The sequence below is a fragment of the Hyla sarda genome, chromosome 1 (genome assembly GCF_029499605.1).
Source record: "Hyla sarda isolate aHylSar1 chromosome 1, aHylSar1.hap1, whole genome shotgun sequence".
Lineage (NCBI taxonomy): Eukaryota > Metazoa > Chordata > Amphibia > Anura > Hylidae > Hyla > Hyla sarda.
Genome location: NC_079189.1, coordinates 470,263,943 through 470,287,846, shown reverse-complemented (window position 1 = coordinate 470,287,846; position 23,904 = coordinate 470,263,943). Strand labels below are relative to the sequence as shown.

At 42.2% G+C, this 23,904-nt stretch overlaps 1 protein-coding gene across 2 annotated transcripts in view; it reads right to left on the bottom strand.

Annotated features, from left to right (window-relative positions):
* The window catches only part of WSCD2 (WSC domain containing 2), a 448,279-nt gene that overhangs the window by 135,512 nt on the left and 288,863 nt on the right, over positions 1–23,904 (bottom strand). For both annotated transcript variants that reach the window (XM_056536750.1, XM_056536758.1), the window contains one exon: positions 15,792–15,913. In XM_056536750.1, the coding sequence (XP_056392725.1) occupies positions 15,792–15,913 (122 nt within the window). The remainder of the gene's footprint in view (positions 1–15,791; positions 15,914–23,904) is intronic.

Sequence of the window (23,904 nt, the reverse complement as noted above, 5' to 3'; positions counted from 1 at the left end):
GGACACGAGGAGGGTCTCCTACCTTGCCTACTGGTGTCCGATCACTGAATGACTGCTCAGTGCCTGAGATCCAGGCATGAGCAGTCAAGCAGCAGAATCATGGATCACTGGTTTCCTATGAGAAACCAGTGATCAATGTGAAAGATCAGTGTGTGCAGTGTTATAGGCCCCTATGGGAGCTATAACACTGCAAAAAAAAAGTGAATAAAGATCATTTAACACCTCCCCTATTAAAAGTTTGAATCACCCCCCTTTTCCCATAAAAAAAAAAATAATAATAATAAATACCGTAAATAAAAATAAACATATGTGATATCGCCACGTGCGGAAATATCCAAATTATAAAAATATATCATTAATTAAACCGCACGGTCAATGGCGTATGCGCAAAAACATTTCAAAGTCCAAAATAGTGTATTTTTGGTAACTTTTTATATCATGAAAAAATGAATAAAAAGTGATCAACAAGTCCGATCAATACAACAATGGTACCGGTAAAAACTTCTGATCACGGTGCAAAAAATGAGCCCTCATACTGCCCCATACGCAGTAAAATCTAAACGTCATAGGGGTCAGAAGATGACAATTTTAAACGTATAAATTTTCCTGCATGTAGTTATGATTTTTTTCAGAAGTATGACAAAATCAAACCTATATAAGTAGGGTATTGTTTTAATCCTATGGACCTACAGAATAAAGAGAATGTGTCATTTTTACCGAAAATTTACTGCGTAGAAACAGAAGCTCCCAAAATTTACAAAATGGCATTTTTTTTCAATTTTGTCTCACAATGATTTTTTTTTCTGATTCGCCGTAGATTTTTGGGTAAAATGACTGATGTCATTACAAGTTAGAATTGGTGGCGCAAAAAATAAGCCATCATATGGATTTTTAGGTGCAAAATTGAAAGGGTTATGATTTTTTAAAGGTAAGGAGGAAAAAACGAAAGTGCAAAAACAGAAAAACCCCTGGTCCTTAAGGGGTTAACTTCTCGTTAAACTCTATTTGGTGATGCATAGTGTAAGGTTACCAGCTTTCCACAGCAACCCTCTATCACTAAGTATTATCATTATGTATCTCAATGGTGATTGTTCTGTAAATAAAGACTGAAGAGTGTTCGGATTGCATTTGTGACACAATGTTAAATTAGTTTCATAAGACTTCGGATTCCTTAAGTAAAGGAAAGGTAAAGGTGGACACAATTGTATCTAGGCCTTGTCTAGTGATATAATTGGTAAGATTGCTCTTTGTATACATTTTTTGTTCATTAACAATATGGAGGTAACATTAAATAACTGTATGGTATATCAACATTTTTGATAGGTATATGTATATATGAATTATTTGTCTCATATTTTAAGACCCTATTAATGTCCCAGAAAATACTAGAGATCAGCACTGCATATCTGTGCAAACTAACTTCTAAACTGATGGACTGACTGGTTGTTGAAACAACATAGCATTTAGAGCTTTACTTTTAATCTTACCCAAGGACATACGATACTTTCTCTTAAACTGTCTGAATGTCTGAAACCTATATAAAGTATTTTACAATATAATTTTAAATAGTCAAATAGCCATAGATTTTTCTGCAACATATATATATATATATATATATATATATATATATATATATATATTTATGCAGTGTTCTTTATATAGATTACTGATATAAAGAATACTATACCGCAAATCAATTGATGCGGGTCAGTTCTTTCCCCAGGAGGAGTATATATTATCTTTACCTTAGACAATAACATACTAAAGAGAATTTATTGGCATACCTTCTAAGTCTTAAGGCGCATGTACACTACTAGTAAAAAAATGGAGGGAGGGCAATCCTCAGATGTACTACTGTGGGATATCTGTGAGATATGAGGTGAGATCAAGGTGTAGGAGAGAAGAGAAAATGGAGAGGGAAAGGGGTAGAAGTAAGATAAAAGGGGGGAGGGGGGAGAAATGGGGAGTGGTGAGTGACGGGAAATACAAAGGAAAGAGTGAGCAGACCAAATTAAAGTAAAATAAAAATATTTATTTAGGTAGAATACAGTGGTGAGGTTTGCTGGGCCCAAGCAACCGCCTTCCTGCTCTTAAAAACACAATAAAACTGGTAAAAGACATGCAAATATCCCCATATGATGTTAATTATGCAATTAATGGCAAAATTGTATTCAATAATAATGAGTAATCACACTGCAAATATGAATAGAGTGGTATGCGCTTCCTGAAAAATCAGTCCTAAAGTTTGCTTGAGTACTGTGCGCTCCCTGAAAATAAAGGTCACAGTTTCTGCTATGCAGATGAGTTCTCCTGAGCGCTATATACTCCCTGTAAATGAAAGTCATGGATTCTGCTATGCAGGTTGTTCCTTCTGAGAGCTATGCGCTCCCCATAAGTGAAAATAGCGATGTCTGCTGTGCAGATGGTTGCTCCTGGGTGCTGTGTGCTTCCTATAAATGAAAATAAAAGTTTCTGATATGCAGATAAGATCCTGGGGGACTGGGTCCCACTCGCCAACCCGTAGTTCTTCTTGGGAGCTACAAGCCGCAGGGTAACGCTGCAGATGGTTCCCCATAATGAGCTCCCGAGCGGGTGGTGGATGGTATCGCTGCTGCTGTCCTCCTCATGTCTCAGAGGGTGTGCTGTGTAATTAGTATGTGGTGGTTTGAGGTAGATGTTGGGGATTGCAGGGTAATCTGGCTAAACATGTTTTTGGAGGCCTCCTCCTTTCTTCAGTAGCTGGAATATAGTGGGGATGATGTTCTTTTTAGCCACCACATACTACCGTATTTTTTGCCGCATAAGATGCACTTTTTCTTCCCCAAAACTGGGGGGGAAAAGTCGGTGCGTCTTATACGGCGAATACACACCTATCGCGGCGGTCCCTGCGGCCATCAATGGCCGGGACCCGCGGCTAATACAGGACATCACCGATCGCGGTATTAACCCTTCAGACGCGGCGATCAAAGCTGACCGCCGCATCTGAAGGGAAAGTGACACTAACTCGGCTGTTCAGTCGGGCTGTTCGGGACCGCCGCGATTTTACCGCGGCGGTCCCGAACAGCCCGACTGAATAGCCGGGTTAGTGCTTACAGGACACCGGGGGGGACCTTACCTGCCTCCTCGGTGTCTTCTCTGTTCAGGGATCCCCTGTATGCCGGCACTCTCCTTCCTCGTCATCACGTCGTCGCGTACGTGCGTCGGCGTGCGTAACGACGTGATGGCGGCGACGGAGAGCGAGGATACCCGGCCGGCAGCAGAGACGTTCTGGAGCGATGGGGACACGGTGACAGCGATGGAGCGACATCCAGGGCAGCGGTGACGGGTCCGGAGCGGCGGGGACACGTGAGTATTACCTCCTCCTGCAGTGGTATTCAATCTGCGGACCTCCAGATGTTGCAAAACTACAACTCCCAGCATGCCCGGACAGCCAACGGCTGTCCGGGCATGCTGGGAGTTGTAGTTTTGCAACATCTGGAGGTCCGCAGGTTGAAGACCACTATTGGGTTCAAAATCTTTATTTTTTTAGATTTTGCCCCTAAAAATTGGGTGCGTCTTATAGGACGAAAAATACGGTAATTACAGAGTGCGCCATCCCATATGTCCCCCTATGCGTTTCTGTACTCCACGCACAATTCTGATAAACTACTGTATGTGTATGATGTGTTAAGATTTTGTCATCACTTGCAATACACATAAGTAATATGAAATATACATACTATATACACATTGCTTAGTTCACTGTAAACCTAATCCTGCAAAAAAAAAAAAAAAAAAAAATTATCAAAGAAGTGCAAAATGTAACAAAGAATTCAAAACAGAATCATGCTGGCTGCCTGTCAATGACTATGCACAGAACTTCCATGAATTCCTAAAATCTTTATTAAGAAATGTAAAGCTGCATTCTGTACAATTAACATACATAATAAATGTAATAAGATTTTATACAATTTCTGCAAAGTAGAAAAAGCAAATATGATAAGATATGCTAGACACTGAGGCTTAAATGACCTGAGATATTTAACGCTCAGAGGATGAAGGGAACACAGTGCAGGATTTAATGCATCGCATAAATGTCACATTTTACAGTGGCTGTAAAACTGCATATTCCTTTTTATCTTTTCAATTTAGAAAACTGCACCAAATTTCAAATAGATGTCTGTGATCATGATAAAACACTAAAATCTAAATAAAGGAATAAAAGAAATAAATGCTGTATGTGTATGTTCATACACTTTTTATTATTCTATTCCTGCCCTGTGGTTCTGAAATCACCCATATCTAACACCAAAGTCACCTATGAAAAAAAAGCAACTGCTGCCATTAAAGGGATTGTATGAGATGTACAAAGCAACAGAAATAGTGCAACTTATGCCCAGATATTGCAGGTCAGCATTGTTCAACTGAATAAGGCTGAGATGGAATAAAACTATGCTAAAATATTCGATGAAGTTATTGAAGATTTACATTTCAGATTTTTATACTGAAAACCTTTTCCATTAAAGCGTACCCGTCAGATCCAACAAAAAAATTTTTTTTTTAATATATCACTCAGTACCTAATCCTGACCGTGTACATTTAAATTTCATGTGTCTATCACCTTTATTTTTTTTATTACACTTTTAATTTAGCTAACTAGTCTGAATTCCTCTCAAAGGGAGGGGTGTGGCCTCACTGCAGGTCTCCGCCCCCTCCCTCAGTATGCTGTCTGCTCACATCTTCCCTAGCATTAGCAAAACTACAACTCCCAGCTTGTCCTCACTGACAGTAGAGGGACACAAGCTGACAGTGGGAGAATTTTTCCTCCAGCTATGAGCCCTGAACTCACAGCTGTCAATCAAGAAAGTGTGTCCATGACATAGGTGATGATGCATGGACACAGCAGGACTAGTATGTGTCCAAGCAGGCAGGGGGGGGGGGGGCAGTTGTTTGGCTTTTTAGTATGAAATACTGAAAATTTTCTAATGAAAGCAATTGCAAAACCTATTGAGTTTGCATGCTTTACAACATATCAAAAGCTTTTGCATCTGACAGTGCCCAATTAACTACAACAAATATATTATTATTATTGTTATTAGTAATAGTTGTAGTAGTAGCATAATCATCATTTACATCAGATCAGCAATGTACAGTATGTGTTCAGTCTACACATAGCAATCTGTATATATGAGTCATTTGTGAAGACTTAGGGCTCAATCCTTATATTCATCAGTTATGTAAAATTTTAGAATAATTTGTGTCACGATGCCGGCTGGCAGGTAGTGGATCCTCTGTGCCAGAGAGGGATTGGCGTGGACCGTGCTAGTGGATCGGTTCTAAGTCACTACTGGTTTTCACCAGAGCCCGCCGCAAAGCGGGATGGTCTTGCTGCGGCGGTAGTGACCAGGTCGTATCCACTAGCAACGGCTCAACCTCTCTGGCTGCTGAAGATAGGCGCGGTACAAGGGAGTAGACAGAAGCAAGGTCGGACGTAGCAGAAGGTCGGGGCAGGCATCAAGGATCGTAGTCAGGGGCAACGGCAGGAGGTCTGGAACACAGGCTAGGAACACACAAGGAAACGCTTTCACTGGCACGATGGCAACAAGATCCGGCAAGGAAGTGCAGGGGAAGTGAGGTGATATAGGGAAGTGCACAGGTGATAACACTAATTGGAACCACTGCGCCAATCAGCGGCGCAGTGGCCCTTTAAATCGCAAAGACCCGGCACGCGCGCGCCCTAGGGAGCGGGGCCGCGCGCGCCGGGACAGGACTGACGGAGAGCGAGTCAGGTACGGGAGCCGGGGTGCGCATCGCGAGCGGGCGCTACCCGCATCGCGAATCGCATCCCGGCTGAAGGCGGTATCGCAGCGCCCCGGGTCAGTGGATCTGACCGGAGCGCTGCAGTGAGGAGAGTGTAGCGAGCGCTCCGGGGAGGAGCGGGGACCCGGAGCGCTCGGCGTAACAGTACCCCCCCCCTTGGGTCTCCCCCTCTTCTTAGAGCCTGAGAACCTGAGGAGCAGACTTTTGTCTAGGATATTGTCCTCAGGTTCCCAGGATCTCTCTTCTGGACCACAACCCTCCCAATCCACTAAAAAAAAAGTTTTCCCTCTGACCTTTTTGGATGCTAAAATCTCTTTGACGGAGAAGATGTCTGAGGAGCCGGAAACAGGAGTGGGAGGAACAGATTTGGGAGAGAAACGGTTAATGATAAGTGGTTTAAGGAGAGAAACGTGAAAGGCATTAGGAATACGAAGAGAAGGAGGAAGAAGAAGTTTGTAAGAGACAGGATTAATCTGGCACAAAATTTTGAAAGGACCAAGATAGCGTGGTCCCAACTTATAGCTAGGGACACGGAAGCGGACATATTTAGCGGAGAGCCATACCTTGTCTCCAGGGGAAAAAATGGGAGGAGCTCTTCTTTTCTTATCCGCGAATTTCTTCATGCGTGAAGAAGCCTGTAAGAGAGAATTTTGGGTCTCTCTCCATATGATGGAAAGATCACGAGAAATTTCATCCACAGCGGGCAGACCAGAGGGCAAGGGGGTAGGGAGGGGGGGAAGAGGGTGACGGCCGTACACCACGAAAAATGGGGATTTGGAGGAGGATTCAGAGACTCTGAAGTTATACGAGAATTCGGCCCATGGTAGAAGATCTGCCCAGTCATCCTGGCGGGAGGAAACAAAATGTCGTAAATAATCACCCAAGACTTGGTTAATTCTTTCTACTTGTCCATTGGATTGAGGATGATATGCAGAAGAAAAATTTAATTTAATCTTGAGTTGTTTACAGAGAGCCCTCCAGAATTTAGACACGAATTGGACGCCTCTATCCGAGACGATCTGTGTAGGCAACCCGTGAAGACGAAAAATGTGTACAAAAAATTGTTTAGCCAACTGAGGCGCTGAAGGAAGACCAGGAAGAGGGATGAAATGTGCCATTTTGGAGAATCGATCAACGACCACCCAAATAACAGTGTTGCCACGGGATGGGGGTAAGTCAGTAATAAAATCCATACCAATCAGAGACCAAGGCTGTTCGGGGACAGGCAGAGGATGAAGAAAACCAGCGGGCTTCTGGCGAGGAGTCTTATCCCGGGCACAGATAGTACAGGCTCGCACAAAGTCCACCACATCTGTCTCTAGAGTCGGCCACCAATAGAAGCGAGAGATGAGTTGCACAGATTTCTTGATGCCCGCATGACCTGCGAGATGGGAGGAGTGACCCCATTTGAGGATTCCGAGGCGTTGGCGTGGAGAAACAAAGGTCTTTCCTGGAGGAGTTTGCCTGATGGAGGCTGGAGAAGTGGAAATCAGGCAGTCAGGAGGAATAATGTGTTGAGGAGAGAGTTCAACTTCAGAAGCATCTGAGGAACGAGAGAGAGCATCGGCCCTAATGTTCTTATCGGCAGGCCGAAAGTGAATTTCAAAATTAAATCGGGCAAAGAACAGAGACCACCTGGCCTGGCGAGGATTCAGCCGTTGGGCAGACTGGAGGTAGGAGAGGTTTTTGTGATCGGTGTAAATAATAACTGGAAATCTTGATCCCTCCAGCAGATGCCTCCATTCCTCAAGTGCTAATTTAATGGCTAGAAGCTCTCGATCCCCGATGGAGTAGTTCCTCTCCACCGGAGAGAAGGTCCTAGAAAAAAAACCACAAGTAACAGCATGCCCGGAAGAATTTTTTTGTAGAAGGACAGCTCCAGCTCCCACTGAGGAGGCATCAACCTCCAATAGGAAGGGTTTAGATGGGTCAGGTCTGGAGAGCACGGGAGCCGAAGAAAAGGCAGACTTGAGCCGTTTAAAGGCGTCTTCCGCTTGAGGAGGCCAAGACTTGGGATCGGCATTTTTTTTGGTTAAAGCCACGATAAGAGCCACAAGGGTAGAAAAATGTGGAATAAATTGCCTGTAATAATTGGCGAACCCCAAAAAACGTTGGATGGCACGGAGTCCGGAGGGGCGTGGCCAATCTAAGACGGCAGAGAGTTTGTCTGGATCCATTTGTAGTCCCTGGCCAGAGACCAAGTATCCTAGGAAAGGAAGAGATTGGCATTCAAACAGACATTTCTCTATTTTGGCATAGAGTTGATTGTCACGAAGTCTCTGAAGAACCATACGGACATGCTGGCGGTGTTCTTCTAGATTGGCAGAAAAAATCAGGATATCGTCTAGATATACAACAACACAGGAGTATAGGAGATCACGAAAAATTTCATTAACAAAGTCTTGGAAGACGGCAGGGGCGTTGCACAGGCCAAAGGGCATGACCAGATACTCAAAGTGTCCATCTCTGGTGTTAAATGCCGTTTTCCATTCATCCCCCTCTCTGATGCGGATGAGATTATAAGCACCCCTTAAGTCCAGTTTGGTAAAAATGTGGGCACCTTGGAGGCGATCAAAGAGTTCAGAGATGAGGGGTAGGGGGTAGCGGTTCTTAACCGTGATTTTATTAAGACCGCGGTAGTCAATGCAAGGACGTAGAGAGCCATCTTTTTTGGACACAAAGAAAAATCCGGCTCCGGCAGGAGAGGAGGATTTACGGATAAAGCCCTTTTTTAAATTTTCCTGGACGTATTCAGACATGGCAAGAGTCTCTGGGACGGACAGAGGATAGATTCTGCCCCGGGGTGGAGTAGTGCCCGGGAGGAGGTCGATAGGACAATCATAAGGCCTGTGAGGAGGTAGAGTCTCAGCTTGTTTTTTGCAAAAAACATCCGCAAAGTCCATATAGGCCTTAGGGAGACCGGTTACAGGAGGAACCACAGAGTCATGGCAAGGGTTACTGGGAACCGGTTTTAGGCAGTCCTTGGAACAAGAGGGCCCCCAACTCTTGATCTCCCCAGAGGACCAATCCAGGGTTGGGGAATGAAGTTGAAGCCAGGGAAGTCCAAGGAGAATTTCAGAAGTGCAATTGGGGAGGACCAAAAGTTCAATCCTCTCGTGATGAGATCCGATGCACATTAGAAGGGGCTCCGTGCGGAAACGTATGGTACAGTCCAATCTTTCATTGTTTACACAATTGATGTAGAGGGGTCTGGCGAGACTGGTCACCGGGATGTTGAACCTGTTGACGAGAGAGGCCAAAATAAAATTTCCTGCAGATCCGGAGTCCAAGAAGGCCACAGTAGAGAAGGAGAAGGCAGAGGCAGATATCCGCACAGGCACAGTAAGACGTGGAGAAGCAGAGTAGACATCAAGGACTGTCTCACCTTTGTGCGGAGTCAGCGTACGTCTTTCCAGGCGGGGAGGACGGATAGGACAATCCTTCAGGAAGTGTTCGGTACTAGCACAGTACAGGCAGAGATTCTCCATGCGGCGTCGTGTCCTCTCTTGAGGTGTCAGGCGAGACCGGTCGACCTGCATAGCCTCCACGGCGGGAGGCACAGGAACAGATTGCAGGGGACCAGAGGAGAGAGGAGCCGGGGAGAAGAAACGCCTCGTGCGAACAGAGTCCATATCCTGGCGGAGCTCCTGACGCCTTTCGGAAAAACGCATGTCAATGCGAGTGGCTAGGTGAATGAGTTCATGTAGATTAGCAGGGATTTCTCGTGCGGCCAGAACATCTTTAATGTTGCTGGATAGGCCTTTTTTAAAGGTCGCGCAGAGTGCCTCATTATTCCAGGATAATTCTGAAGCAAGAGTACGGAATTGTACGGCATACTCGCCAACGGAAGAATTACCCTGGACCAGGTTCAACAGGGCAGTCTCAGCAGAAGAGGCTCGGGCAGGTTCCTCAAAGACACTTCGAATTTCCGAGAAGAAGGAGTGTACAGAGGCAGTGACGGGGTCATTGCGGTCCCAGAGCGGTGTGGCCCAAGACAGGGCTTTTCCAGACAGAAGGCTGACTACGAAAGCCACCTTAGACCTTTCAGTGGGAAACTGGTCCGACATCATCTCCAAGTGCAATGAACATTGGGAAAGAAAGCCACGGCAAAACTTAGAGTCCCCATCAAATTTATCCGGCAAGGATAGTCGTAGTCCAGAAGCGGCCACTCGCTGCGGAGGAGGTGCAGGAGCTGGCGGAGGAGATGATTGCTGAAGCTGTGGTAGTAACTGCTGTAGCATAACAGTCAGTTGAGACAGCTGTTGGCCTTGTTGCGCTATCTGTTGTGACTGCTGGGCGACCACCGTGGTGAGGTCAGCGACAACTGGCAGAGGAACTTCAGCGGAATCCATGGCCGGATCTACTGTCACGATGCCGGCTGGCAGGTAGTGGATCCTCTGTGCCAGAGAGGGATTGGCGTGGACCGTGCTAGTGGATCGGTTCTAAGTCACTACTGGTTTTCACCAGAGCCCGCCGCAAAGCGGGATGGTCTTGCTGCGGCGGTAGTGACCAGGTCGTATCCACTAGCAACGGCTCAACCTCTCTGGCTGCTGAAGATAGGCGCGGTACAAGGGAGTAGACAGAAGCAAGGTCGGACGTAGCAGAAGGTCGGGGCAGGCAGCAAGGATCGTAGTCAGGGGCAACGGCAGGAGGTCTGGAACACAGGCTAGGAACACACAAGGAAACGCTTTCACTGGCACGATGGCAACAAGATCCGGCAAGGAAGTGCAGGGGAAGTGAGGTGATATAGGGAAGTGCACAGGTGATAACACTAATTGGAACCACTGCGCCAATCAGCGGCGCAGTGGCCCTTTAAATCGCAAAGACCCGGCGCGCGCGCCCTAGGGAGCGGGGCTGCGCGCGCCGGGACAGGACTGACGGAGAGCGAGTCAGGTACGGGAGCCGGGGTGCGCATCGCGAGCGGGCGCTACCCGCATCGCGAATCGCATCCCGGCTGAAGGCGGTATCGCAGCGCCCCGGGTCAGTGGATCTGACCGGAGCGCTGCAGTGAGGAGAGTGTAGCGAGCGCTCCGGGGAGGAGCGGGGACCCGGAGCGCTCGGCGTAACAATTTGTTATAAGAAGTCTCAGTACTAAGTTTGTATTTCTTTCATTTCAAAAAAAATTTTTAACTTACATGGCTTTTTGTCAATTAGTTATGTTGCTACTTAGCTCCTTAGTGCCTCCTCCATGGAGTGTGTATATATGTCTTATTCTCTCCATTTAATGGAGCAGGATTAGAGCTGGGCTGTTTTCCAGTAGTATACTCACTGTTACTCTTTTCATTTCTTCTCTGGCCAATGACAGCACAGCATGTATTCATCACAGGTATACCATGACAATGTTAGTAAAAGTGCACTGGACTGAACCAGCTGGTATAGTGCTGGTAAATATTTTCAGTACACTGCAATAGGTTGAAGATGGATTTGAATGGGGTTACTGTTACAGTGGTTTTTAAGGGGTTTTATGAGCAGAAATAAAAGAAACAGCTGCAGCACAGCAAGAAAAGGGCTATGCTAAGTACAGAATTGCTGCTGCTGGCAAGCTAAGGGGATATTGCTCTGCGGCACTTTGGATATACAGCAGTAGATACACTGGTATTTACACAAGAGACACTTGCCCAGAACTTTATGGATGAAAATAGTTAGGAGGGAAGCCTTGAGTTACCTTTAGACAGAGCTCTGATCCCTCTTGAGGGGGCAAACAGGCTCAGGCTCTCTCCCTCTCTCCTCCACATAGCACTAGCTTAGCACTATCCCCACTTCCCACTGTCTTGCTGTGAATTTTACTAGAGACAGACTTTGCCAAACATCAAGCAGTAGACATCAGATTCCCTTATGGGCAAGAATTTGTTTCTTTTTTGTAAGGTAAGGAGACATTTTTTGTAAATTATGCCCCTTTAAAATATGTTACTAAGCACATAGGCTCTCACATAGAGGGAATTAGTTTGCAATGACAGTGACCATATGAATGAATGGAGACTATGCACAGCCTGTTCATCACCAGCCATTTTTTTTAGAATAGGGATTGATTCCAAAGGTAAATAGTTAAAATACATTAATCAAAACCTGTGCAGAGAGGTCAACCAGTTGCCCACAACAACCAATCAGATTGCTTCTTTCACTTTGACCATGATAGGTCTAGGTGTTGTTAATATTATATAGATGATAAAATGTAGGTAGTTTTATCAATTTCTTGAGTTGGTGCTTGATTCTGCTCAGTAATAGATATCTGCCTAATACAAAAGTATCCAATTGTCCACCCCTTACTTTCCTTAAGGACTCCAATTTCTACTGTTACAAATTTAATACAATATCACAACATTCTAGCAAAACCTGCAAGAGGCTAGAATGCCCATCACAACCAATGAGTAGCCACAGATAAATTAACATATACCATATCTTCCAATAGAGTACCACAAAAGCATGCATCATTTTCTAAGCTAGAAAGGACTTATATTTTTGGATATGTTGAACCATGGGGAATACAATGAATGTCAATACCGCTCTGAACTAGTAATTATTAGTAAATATTTAGACACAAGCCAATTCATTTGAAAAGGGTCAAATGTGTTCTGAATAAAAAAACTAAAACAAAACCCAGTTGTGACAAAATTTAGTTGGGACTCACCATGACCAAGTCCATGACAGGAACTGAGATCTCCTCTCAAAGTCGGGAGTCCACGTTCCTGTATATTGAGCAGTAAGGCATACGCTTTACAACCATGGTCATGTAATTACTGCTAAAAATGCCAGAGTGGAATATCTGGCAGACCAAATCTTGAAGAGAGTGAGTATAAACAAAATAACAGAGGCGTTAGTGGCTAGACATACAGTGTCTATGTCGTTTGCTCAGTATGTACAGGAGCAGGGTAATCAGTCTTTAGCCAGAGTCCCTGCTCCTGTACAGCAGACCAAAGATAGCAGCAATTCTTGGTTTAATAACATACGAGGGAAGTCTATGGTTGAAACCAAATTCAACTGATGTTGGTAATTTAAAAAGAAACAAAAAAAAAAAAAACACTTTTCCTGCAAAAGCCCTAATAAAACTACAACAAAACAGGAACACATTAAAAAGTTAGCATAAAAGTATATTCCCAAACATTTACAGGTTTGGGTAGAATGGGTGGTTACACCAGATGTATACCGTCAGCAATCCTTACACTTGGCCCAGCACAATCCATTTCTCAGTGCATTGCTAACTTCAAGTGTGAACTTTTACATCTGGTTTTCGGCAAATGTTCAGACACGTGTTGAATGTTTCTCAATTAAGAAGGATTTTTAGACACTTTGTTTTCCTGTCAATATAACAAGTTATTTTTTTTCCCTAGTCTAATGATATTTCCTGGTATGTTTTTTACACATGATTGAAGTCCTTTTGGTGGTGATAGAGGATATATGAATATTGCTGAGGAGCTCTATTGAGTTTCTATGCATTCATTGAGGACTCTGTTCCATCAAGTTTATCTGATGGGAAATCTATAATGATGCATCCCAATTACTATCTATACCCAGTATATAAACAGTCAATAAACTACAATTGAACAGCTCTTTCCTGCAAATTAATGGGCTGGGGTAATAATATCACTGTTTATGAAGATCACTGCTCTCTGACTTGAGGAGTCAACAGAAAAATATTATTGAATGCAAAAAAAAAGCTGCATTCTGTTTAAGATTCACAAATTAGAAACCTACCAGCTAAGAGCAGACACCCCAGGCATATCGTGGAAAATATCCACTTTTACTTAAATAAATAATTTTATTAATCAGAGCCTGTTTCCATATAAAAGCATTTTTTTTATAGGAAACAATACAGAGTAGACCTGGTTATTACATCTACAAAAGCTTTTTATGCTGTGTTGGTATTTAGAAATAAATCCATTTTATAGGGCTATTATAGGTTCAATGCTATCTTAAATCATGAAAGTTTTAAGTCATTATACAATATAGCACTTTATTACATATATCATATAGAATTAAATAGTTTATTCTTATTATTATATCTTGAGTATTCACACAGACACTAGAGCCCCATCATAGGGTTCATATCCCATATAGTCCACACACAGCACTCATATGAGGTGCACAAATTCAAGGCACCCAGTGCCAGAGGCAGCAAAACAACTCCAAAACATAATTGAACCTCCACCATTTTTCACTGTAGGTACTGTGTTTTTTCCTTTTTTGGCCTCATTCCATTTTCGGTAAACAGTAGAATTATGTGCTGTATCAAAAAGCTCTATCTTGGTCTCATCTGTCCACAAGATGTTTTCCCAGAAGGATTTTGGCTTAGTCAAAGTCATTTTGGCAAAATGTAGTCTTGCTTTTTTATGTCTCTGGGTCAGTAGCGGGGGCCTCCTGGGTCTCCTGCCATAGCGTTCCATTTCATTTAAATGTCTACAGATAGTTTGCACTGACACTGATGTTCCTTGAGCCTGCAGGACAGCTTGAATATCTTTGGAACTTGTTTGGGGCTGCTTATCCACCTTTCCGGGCTATCTTGTGTTGACACCTTTCAGCAATTTTTCTTTTCAGTCCACGCCCAGGGAGATTAGCTACAGTGCCATGGGTTGCAAACTTCTTGATAATGTTGCGCACTGTCGACAAAGGCAAATCTAGATCCCTGGAGATGGACTTGTAATCTTGAGATTTTTGATATTTTTCCACACTTTTAGTTCTCAAGTCCTCAGACAGTTCTCGTCTCCTTTTTGTGTTGTCCATGCTTAGTGTGGCGCACACAGACACACACACTGCAAAGACTTAGTGAACTCCTCTCCTTTTTATCTGCTTTCAGGTGCAATTACCTACACCTGTTACTTGCCCCAGGTGAGTTTAAAGGAGCATCACATGCTTGAAGCAATCTTATTTTTCCACAATTTTGAAAGGGTGCCAATAATTTTGTCCAGACCATTTTTGGAGTTTGTTGTGACATTATGTCCAATTTGCTTTTTTCCTCTATTTTTTGGTTTAGTTCCAATGCACACAAAGGGAATAAACATGTGTATAGCAAAACAAGTGTTACTGCAATCCTTTTCTCTGAGAAATACTTCATTTTCTAGAAAAAATTACGGCCATGACTGTAAGTCTTTATGGAAAAGCAAGAGGAGGAGAGAAGCTCTCACCCAACGGCTTCTCTTGCCTTGTTCTGGTGATCGGTGGAGGTCTCAGCGCCCAGACCCCAACTGACATGTGAAAAGTTTTTTAGTTTTTTTTTAAAATGACTGGGACACTTTAGGACTAAGAATTCATAAAGGGGGAAAGGGAAACCTTTAAGGAATTGTAGGATGTAATAACAACATGCAACAGCTGACACCTCAGATGTAAACAAACATTGTGATTGAGTTCACATTATCAGATACATATGTCCTATTTGACCTATTCTGGACTGTATAATGAGACATGAGAACTTTCCAGGTTTTAAAAGCAGAAAGAACATTTAAGTATATGTTATTAGTGAACTATTTACAGTATTTATAAATATTTGTTTCAGAAAGTAAAAGATAAAAACACAATAAATGCAGAATTAAAATTGTATCAACAGTTTAATAAAAATTTATATATATATATACATATTTTTTTATTTTTTTTATTTATGGCTACTTCCAAAAACAGTGCCACACTTGTCCATATGTTGTGTATGGTACTGCAACTTAGCCCTATTCATCTCAATAAGGCTGTGCTGCATAAGTACTAAATACAAGCAAAGGAGGGGTAGCACTATTTCTGGAAGAAATATGTTAAATTGAAATACCCCTTATCATAGAGCAGGAGAGAATTAATCCTAAAGCGGTGCCCCTCTTGGAATCTAAATACACTCTGTGTCAGATAAATAGAATATACTCTGCTTGCTCTTTGTAGGTTTTAAAATGTAGCAAATAATAAAATACAAGGAATTGTTTGTAATGCAATTCCCTTTTTTTAACCTTAAATGACCTTCAAAGACAAGTTATATTTTAAATAAATGTGTAATGTTTAGTACAAGTGCACTCACTAACCTTTTCTGTGCAGAAATTGACACACTTGTCCACAGACATATTTAACATAATGTTGCTCACTGGGAGAGCCAAAGATATATTATCTGGTCGTCTGAAACATCCACGAAATATAGCACTGCCATCTGTAATCGATAATGCAAGATAGACAAAAATGTTAAAGAAGGAACAGACACTAATACAATGATTCTTAATTGACTCAGGAGCTCTATTTCACATTTACATTCGGACAGAGACCTGTCTTTGGTCGGCATCTATTCAATAAGTAAAAGTGATCCAGTTTGCAATATATGCTAGTTCACCACGCACAACTTCAACCTACTGGCAATGAATTAAACATGATCCAAGTCACATTGTGTGTATCCCCAATGCAAATATTTTGATATGGCACTTCCCTAAATCCCCTTATATCCATACGAAAAGCTAGCTTGCATGTCCTGAGGCTTAAAGGGGTACTCCGTTGAAAACCTTTTTTCTTTTAAATCAACTGGTGGCAGAAAGTTAAACATATTTGTAAATTATTTCTATTAAAAAATCTTAATCCTTCCAGTACTTATTAGCTGCTGAATGCTACAGAGAAAATTCCTTTCCTTTTGGAACACTGATGACATCACGAGCACAGTGCTCTCTGCTGACATCTCTGTCCATTTTAGCAACCATGCATAGCGGATGTATGCTAAGGGCAGCATGGTGGCTCAGTGCATGGTGCCTTGCAGTGCTGGGGACTTGGGTTCAAATCCCACTAAGGACAACAACAAATAAAGCATTATTATTCTTATAATAATGTCAGCAGAGAGAACTGTGCTCGTGATGTCATCAGAGAGCATTCCAAAAAGAAAAGAATTTCCTCTGTAATATTCAGCAGCTAATAAGTACAGGAAGGATTAAGATTTTTTAATAGAAGTAATTTACAAATATGTTTAACTTTCTGCAACCAGTTAATTTAAAAGAAAAAAGGTTTTCACCGGAGTACCCCTTTAAAAGAATGGACAACTGCATAGTTAGAATATATCATCAAAGGTAAATGAGGACAAGTTAATTCAGGTGCAATCCATAAATAATAATTGTATTCAATCATTTTGGAAAAAAGTTCATAAACTTAACTAGAATAACTCTTATTCCATTAATAATGTTAAAATGGTATTAACATTATCCATAAACACACATGCAAACATATATATATATATATATATATATAGATATATATATATATATATATATGTGTGTCTTTTATTTTATTTTTTTGCCCTACTGTCAGTGGATAACAGAAGGGAATCCAGAAAGTGAAACATCCACTAAATACAAAGGGGATACAAACTGCTAGAAGACTAGTAACCTATTCAATTATTCTTAGACAATGCACTTTAAAAGGGTTATTCAGCTCTTCAAAATTCAGGAACAATCCTCAGGCTAGACCATTAATATTAGATTGGTGAAGGTCTGACTGTCAGCACCCCTGCTGAACAAGGGGCTGGGGTGCCCAACCAAGTACTGTAGATTATTCTATGTCCACATGTCTGGTCCTGCACTTACTATACTTTTAAAGTTGGTGATGTTATAAAGGAAGGGCAGTATATGAAGGTTTTTTTTTTTCCCTTTAGAGCAGACTGTCCCCTAAATAAAAAAATAAAAAAAAGAACATGTAACAAGATTTGGGTAATTGAGTCTCAGTTCTGAGACCCCTACTGATTGCAAGAAACATGGAGCACCTCAGCTTGCTCAGCCTACGCCTCGATGCTCAATCTGACTTGTAACATTAGACAGGTTCCATAGACTTATAATGTAGTCCATCTCCTGCTACAAGTCCAATTGAGTGACACAGAGTTCCCGACTAATAGAAGACTAAGTCAAATGGTAAGTAGAAGGCTGAGACAGAAAAAGAACCACAATATTAGCAAAAAGAACCCCAATTTTAGCATAGAGAACAACAATATTAGCATAGAGCCCAACACAGTCTTCCCTAATTTGCTGCAAGAAAAAATAAGTCTAGGTTTACATCTGTGTTAGAGGCTCACAAATTCCCTTCAGGAGGAGTAAATGAAGCCAGATGGCCCACTGCATGAAGATCACCAATGGATCCCAAGAGGCACCATTGACTTTAACTCCTACAGGACCCATGATGTACCGCTACGTCACGACACCCTGGCTCTTAAGGACCCATGACATACCGCTACGTCATGGGGAATTCCAGTCCCCGCCGGGCGGGGACCGGACCAGGGTGACTGCTGATATCGATCAGCAGGCACCCCGCGCAAATGCCCAGGGGGGTCATCAGACCCCCCATGTCAGCGATAGCTGCAAATTGCCGGTGAATTCACACAGGTGATTTGTGCAATTCCAGGTCATGGTGACCCGGAAAATAAGGGGGATCAGTGTTGTCCAAGACACCCACAATCCCCCTGAAGGGATAGGAGTGAGGTGGCAGGGGTGCCACCCCTCCTATTTCTGCTATTGGTCGTATAGAAGAGACAACCAATAGCAGATCGGGGGCGGGGGGGGGGGGGTGTTAACTTTCAGTTTCCCCAATCTGCCCACCCACAATAGGCGGGGCAGAATGGGGAAACCAATGGGGACCGGCACTGAAGTCCACTTACCCATCGGCCATGGCGGAGGCGGCGATCGACGGTGGAGATTGGCAGCAGCAGAGGACGGCGATGCGGCTCCCTGGATCCTACGGAAGCAGGTGAGTTGCCTAGCAATATCTGGAGGGCTACAGTCTGGGACCACTATAAAGTGGTCTCTAAACTGTAGCCCTCCAGATGTTGCAAAACTACAACTCCCAGCATGCCCAGACAGCTGTCTGGGCATGCCTGGATTTGTAGTTTTGAACATCTGGAAGGCTACAGTTTGGAGATCACTGTGCAGGGGTCTCTAAACTGTAGCTCTCCAGATGTTGCAAAACTGCAAATCCCAACATGCCCAAACAGCTGTCTCGGCATGCTGGGAGTTGTAGTTGCGTACCTCCAGCTGTTGCATAACTACATCTCTCAGCATGCCCTTTGGCGATCAGTACATGCTGGGAGTTGTAGTTTTGCAACAACTTGAGGCACACTGGTTGGAAAATACTGAGTTAAGTAACAGAACCTAACTGAAGGTTTTCCAACCAGTGTGCCTCCAGCTGTTGCAAAAATACAACTCCCAGCATGCATGGTCTGTCAGTGCATGCTGGGAGTTGTAGTTTTGAAACAGTTGGAGGTTTTCTCCCCATGTGAATGTAAAGGGTATATTCACGCGGTAAGTTTCCTGCTTGAAGGTTTTCGCCGCAGCGCTAACTCCTAGCGGGAAACTCACTGTAAAACCACCAGTGTGAATGTACCCCAAAAACACTACATTAACACATAATAAAGGGTATAACACTACATATACACTCCCTTACACTGTATCCCCCCCCCCCCCCCCAATAAAAATGAAAAACTTATTGTACGGCAGTGTTTCCAAAAGGGAGCCTCCATCTGTTGCAAAACAACAACTCCCAGCATTTCCGGACAGCCACTGACTGTCCAGGCATGCTGGGAGTTTAGCAACAGCTAGAGGCACCCTGTTTGGGAATCACTGGCATAGAATACCCCTATGTCCACCCCTATGCAATCCCTAATTCAGTCCTCAAATGCGCATGGCGCTCTCTCACTTCAGAGCCCTGTCGTATTTCAAGGAAACAGTTTAGGGCCACATATGGGGTATTTCCGTACTCGGAAGAAATTGGGCTACAAATTTTGGGGGGCTTTTTCTCCTTTAACGCCTTATGAAAAGGAAAAGTTGGGGGCTACACCAGCCTGTTAGGGTAAAAAAATAAAAAATGTTGCACTTTCATGCTGGTTTTGCCCCATACTTTTTATTTTCACAAGCGGTAAAAGGAAAAAAAGAACCCCAAAATTTGTAACGCAATTTCTCCTAAGTATGGAAATACTCCATATGCGGGCGTAAAATTCTCTGCGGGTGCACAACAAGGCTCAGGAGTGAAAACGCACCATGTACATTTGAGGTCTAAATTGGTGATTTGCACAGGGGTGGCTGATTTTACAGCAGTTCTGACATAAATGCAAACAATAAATACCCACTTGTGACCCCATTTTGGAAACTACACCCTCACAGAATGTAACAAGGGGTATAGTGAGCCTTAACACCCCACAGGTGTTTGCCAAATTTTCGTTACAGTTGGATGGGAAAAAAAAATGTACTAAAATGCTGGTGTTACTCAAAATTTTTCATTTTCACAAGGGAAAATAGGAAAAAAGCCCCCCAAAATTTGTAGCCCCATTTCTTCTGAGTAAGAACATACCCCTTATGTGGATGTAAAGTGCTCTGCGGGCAAACTACAATGCTCAGAAGAGAAGGAGCGCCATTGGGCTTTTGAAGAGAAAATTTGTCCGGAATTGAAGGCCACGTGTGTTTACAAAGCCCCCATAGTGCCATAACAGTGGACCCCGCCAACACATGTGACCCCATTTTGGAAACTACACCCCTCATGTAATGTAATGAGGGGTACAGTGACAGATTTTTGGAACAGAGCTCCATGAAAATGAAAAATGAAATTTTTCATTTGCTCAGCCCACTTTTCCAAAGATCTGTCAAACGCCAGTGGGGTGTAAATACTCACTGCACCCCTTATTACATTCTGTGAGGGGTGTTGTTTCCCAAAATGGGGTCACATGTGGTGGGGTCCATGGTTCTGGCACCACTGGGGGCTTTGTAAACGCACATGGCCCCTGACTTCCATTCCAAACAAATTCACTCTCCAAAAGCTCAATGGCGCTCCTTCTCTTCTGAGCATTGTAGTTCGCCAGCAAAGCACTTGATGTCCACACATGGGGTATTTCCATACTCAGAAAAAATGGGGTTACAAATTTTGGAGATAATTTTCTCCTATTACCCCTTGTAAAAATGTAAAATTTGGGGAAAAACCAGCCTTTTAGTGAAAACATTTTTTTTTCATTTACACATCCAACTTTAACAAAAAGTCGTAAAACACCTGTGAGGTGTTAAGGCTCACTGTACTCCTTGGTACGTGCATTGGGGGTTGTAGTTTCCAAAAGGGTATGCCATATGGTTTTTTTCTGCTGTTCTTGCACCATAGGGGCTTCCTAAATGTGACATGCCCCCCCAAAAACCATTTCATCAAAATTCACTCTCCAAAATCCCATTGTTGCTCCTTCCCTTCTGAGCCCTCTACTGCGCCTGCCGAACACTTGACACATATGAGGTATTTCCTTACTCGAGAGAAATTGGGTTACAAATTGTGGGGGACTCTTTCTCCTATTACCCCTTGCAAAAATTCAAAAACTGGGTCGACAAGAACTTGCGAGTGTAAAAAAATTTTGATTTTGAATTTTCGCCTTCATTTTGCTGCTATTCCTGTGAAACACCTAAAGGGTTAATACACTTACTAAATGTAATTTTGAATACTTTGAGGGTGTAGTTTTTATAATGGGGTCATTTGTGGGGTATTTCTAATATGAAGGCCCTTCAAATCCACTTAATATCTGAACTGGTCCCTGAGAAATTCCGAATTTGAAAATTTTTTGAAAAATTGGAAAATTGTTGCTGAACTTTGAAGCCCTCTAGTGTCTTCCAAAACTAAAAACATGTCAACTTTATGATGCCAACATAAAGTAGACATATTGTATATGTGAATCAATATAATTTATTTGGTATGTCTATTTTCCTTACAAACAGAGAGCTTCAAATTAAAAAAAATGCTACATTTTCAATTTTTACATCACATTTTGGAATTTTTCACCAAGAAATGATGCAAGTATCGACATAAATTTACCACTAACATAAAGTCGAATATGTCACGAAAAACTATCTCGGAATCAGAATGAAAGGTAAATGCATCCCAGAGTTATTAATGCTTAAAGTGACAGTGGTCAGATGTGCAAAAAATTGCTGAATCCTACACTGAAAATTGGCTGGGTCCTTAAGGGGTTAATGTTCAATTGTCCACTGGGTTTCCATCTGGTGTCTGTCATTTTGCAGGATTCATAAAGGACAAAATAAATACTCAAAAAGAAAATATGTGCAGCTCACACTGAGATGAATAAGTTTCTGTAATACACAATGCCCTATGTGCCCAGTTTACCAATATAATAAAAAAAATATGAAATACAGTCCTGCTAGGTAAACCATGGTGTAAAATTTGATTGGATTTGATATGACATTCTGGGAGTTCAGTAATCATATATGTATATCATATATATATATATATATATATATATATATATATATATATATATATATATAGAGGACTCGAGTCCTGCAGGAACGCGTAGGGGAATAATCCCTGTTACATTAGTCCTACAGGACGGACCCCTGAATTATTCTTACCCTCCATCTCCTCCCCTATCCCAGACTGCTAGATTCTGGAGATGTAGGACCTGTGATGATGTCACCATCACATGTTGGGGGAAATAGGAGAGATTGTGGCTGAAGGACCTGTGATGATGCTGTGGAGGAGGTGGGGCTGAACTGGAGTAAAGGTCACATGTCACCCCCTTAGTAAGATAATTACAGGAGGAGGAGGTTTGTTACAGTGTGTCCCCCCAGTAGTAAGGTAACTGGATAAGGATGAGGTTTGCTACCCTGTGTCATCCTAGAAGTAAGGTACTTGATTATAAACATAAGTAACTTGGGGAAGATTTATCACTACCTGCGCTAAGGCAAAGTTCTTTTTGCGCAAACCAGGGGATGGGGGCATATTAGAAATCTTGGGTGAGTTCCCACACTTTTTCCAGGACTTGACTCATATATATATATATATATATATATATATATATATATATATATATATATAGATATATATAGATATATATATATATCTATCGGAAGATACTAAGCTTGCAAACAAAGCAAAACAATACAGCTATATAAGTATCAATCTGTCTGAACTACTATGTTGCAGTTCATGTTTTTCTTCCATGGCCAGTGCAGTTGTCAGAACCTATAGGGTTAAAAGGTTCTGACAGGTTCTTAGGTTCTTTGTTTTATTTTTTGTTGCTGAATTACGCCCTAGCTAGCTTTCTTCTGTATTTGTTATATCTGGCTTTTTGAACCTTTGGCTCCTCTCTCTGACTATTCTCTCTGTAGTGGTCAGCTGACCTTGATTGGAGCCCCTGTTCTGGCTCCATATAAGCTAGAAGTCTACTCCCAGTCAGTGCTTTCTATAGAGCTCAGTTTATAGCCTAGCTAGCTTTCTTCTGTAATTGTTATACCTGGCTTTTTGAACCTTTGGCTCCTCTCTCTGACTATTCTCTCTGTATTAGCGATTTTGTACTGTGACATGACCAGGCTTCAGACGCTGATAGTTGAAGTTGGACTTATTGTGTCAGTGTTTAGTCTTTCTTTGTTAGTCTGTCTGTATCCTACTGTCCCCTGACTTGAGTCTTTCTTATTGTAGTTTATTATTTTGACAAATATGCCCCTCACGTATATAGGGAGGGACTGTCTCCATTGTGGACCTGTCGTCTAGGGTAGGAATGTAAGTAGGCAGGGACAGGGGAGTGGGCGTGTACACCCCTTTGCTGCCTATTCCTGACAGCAGTACTGTACAATTAAGACTGTTTCCTCAATTTACCTCTTTGCCAGGAGTGTATATTATTTAAAATAGTTTGCTGCATTACAGTTGTAATATTATTTGCATTATATGATCACGTTAAGGGGGTTTACATGTTTTAAACCTTGCACATTTCTTTTTTAATGAATTTTATGTTAGTCTTATGTGTATATGTATTACATATTACGCTTAGGTTGCCACAAGCAATTATTCGTTGTATTTAAATTTTTAATAAATATCAAAACTTTATTTATTGATTGAAGGTATTTTAACTGCAGGACATATATCAGTGCGTCTCTGATACCTTACATGTTCATATCTATTCTCCCTGTATTCCTGTATAACTGTGGATGCAGAATAATATCTATCCATCTACATATACAGTATATATATATATATATATATATATATGTGTATATATATATATATATATATATATATATATATATATATATATATATATAAGCAAAGAGAAAATTAGCCAGGCTATTTTTCTTTTTGCTTGTTTGGACAACTCAGGGGGAATGGCACCCTCTTTAGCTGTGCACCCCTCCCCCTTTTTCACAG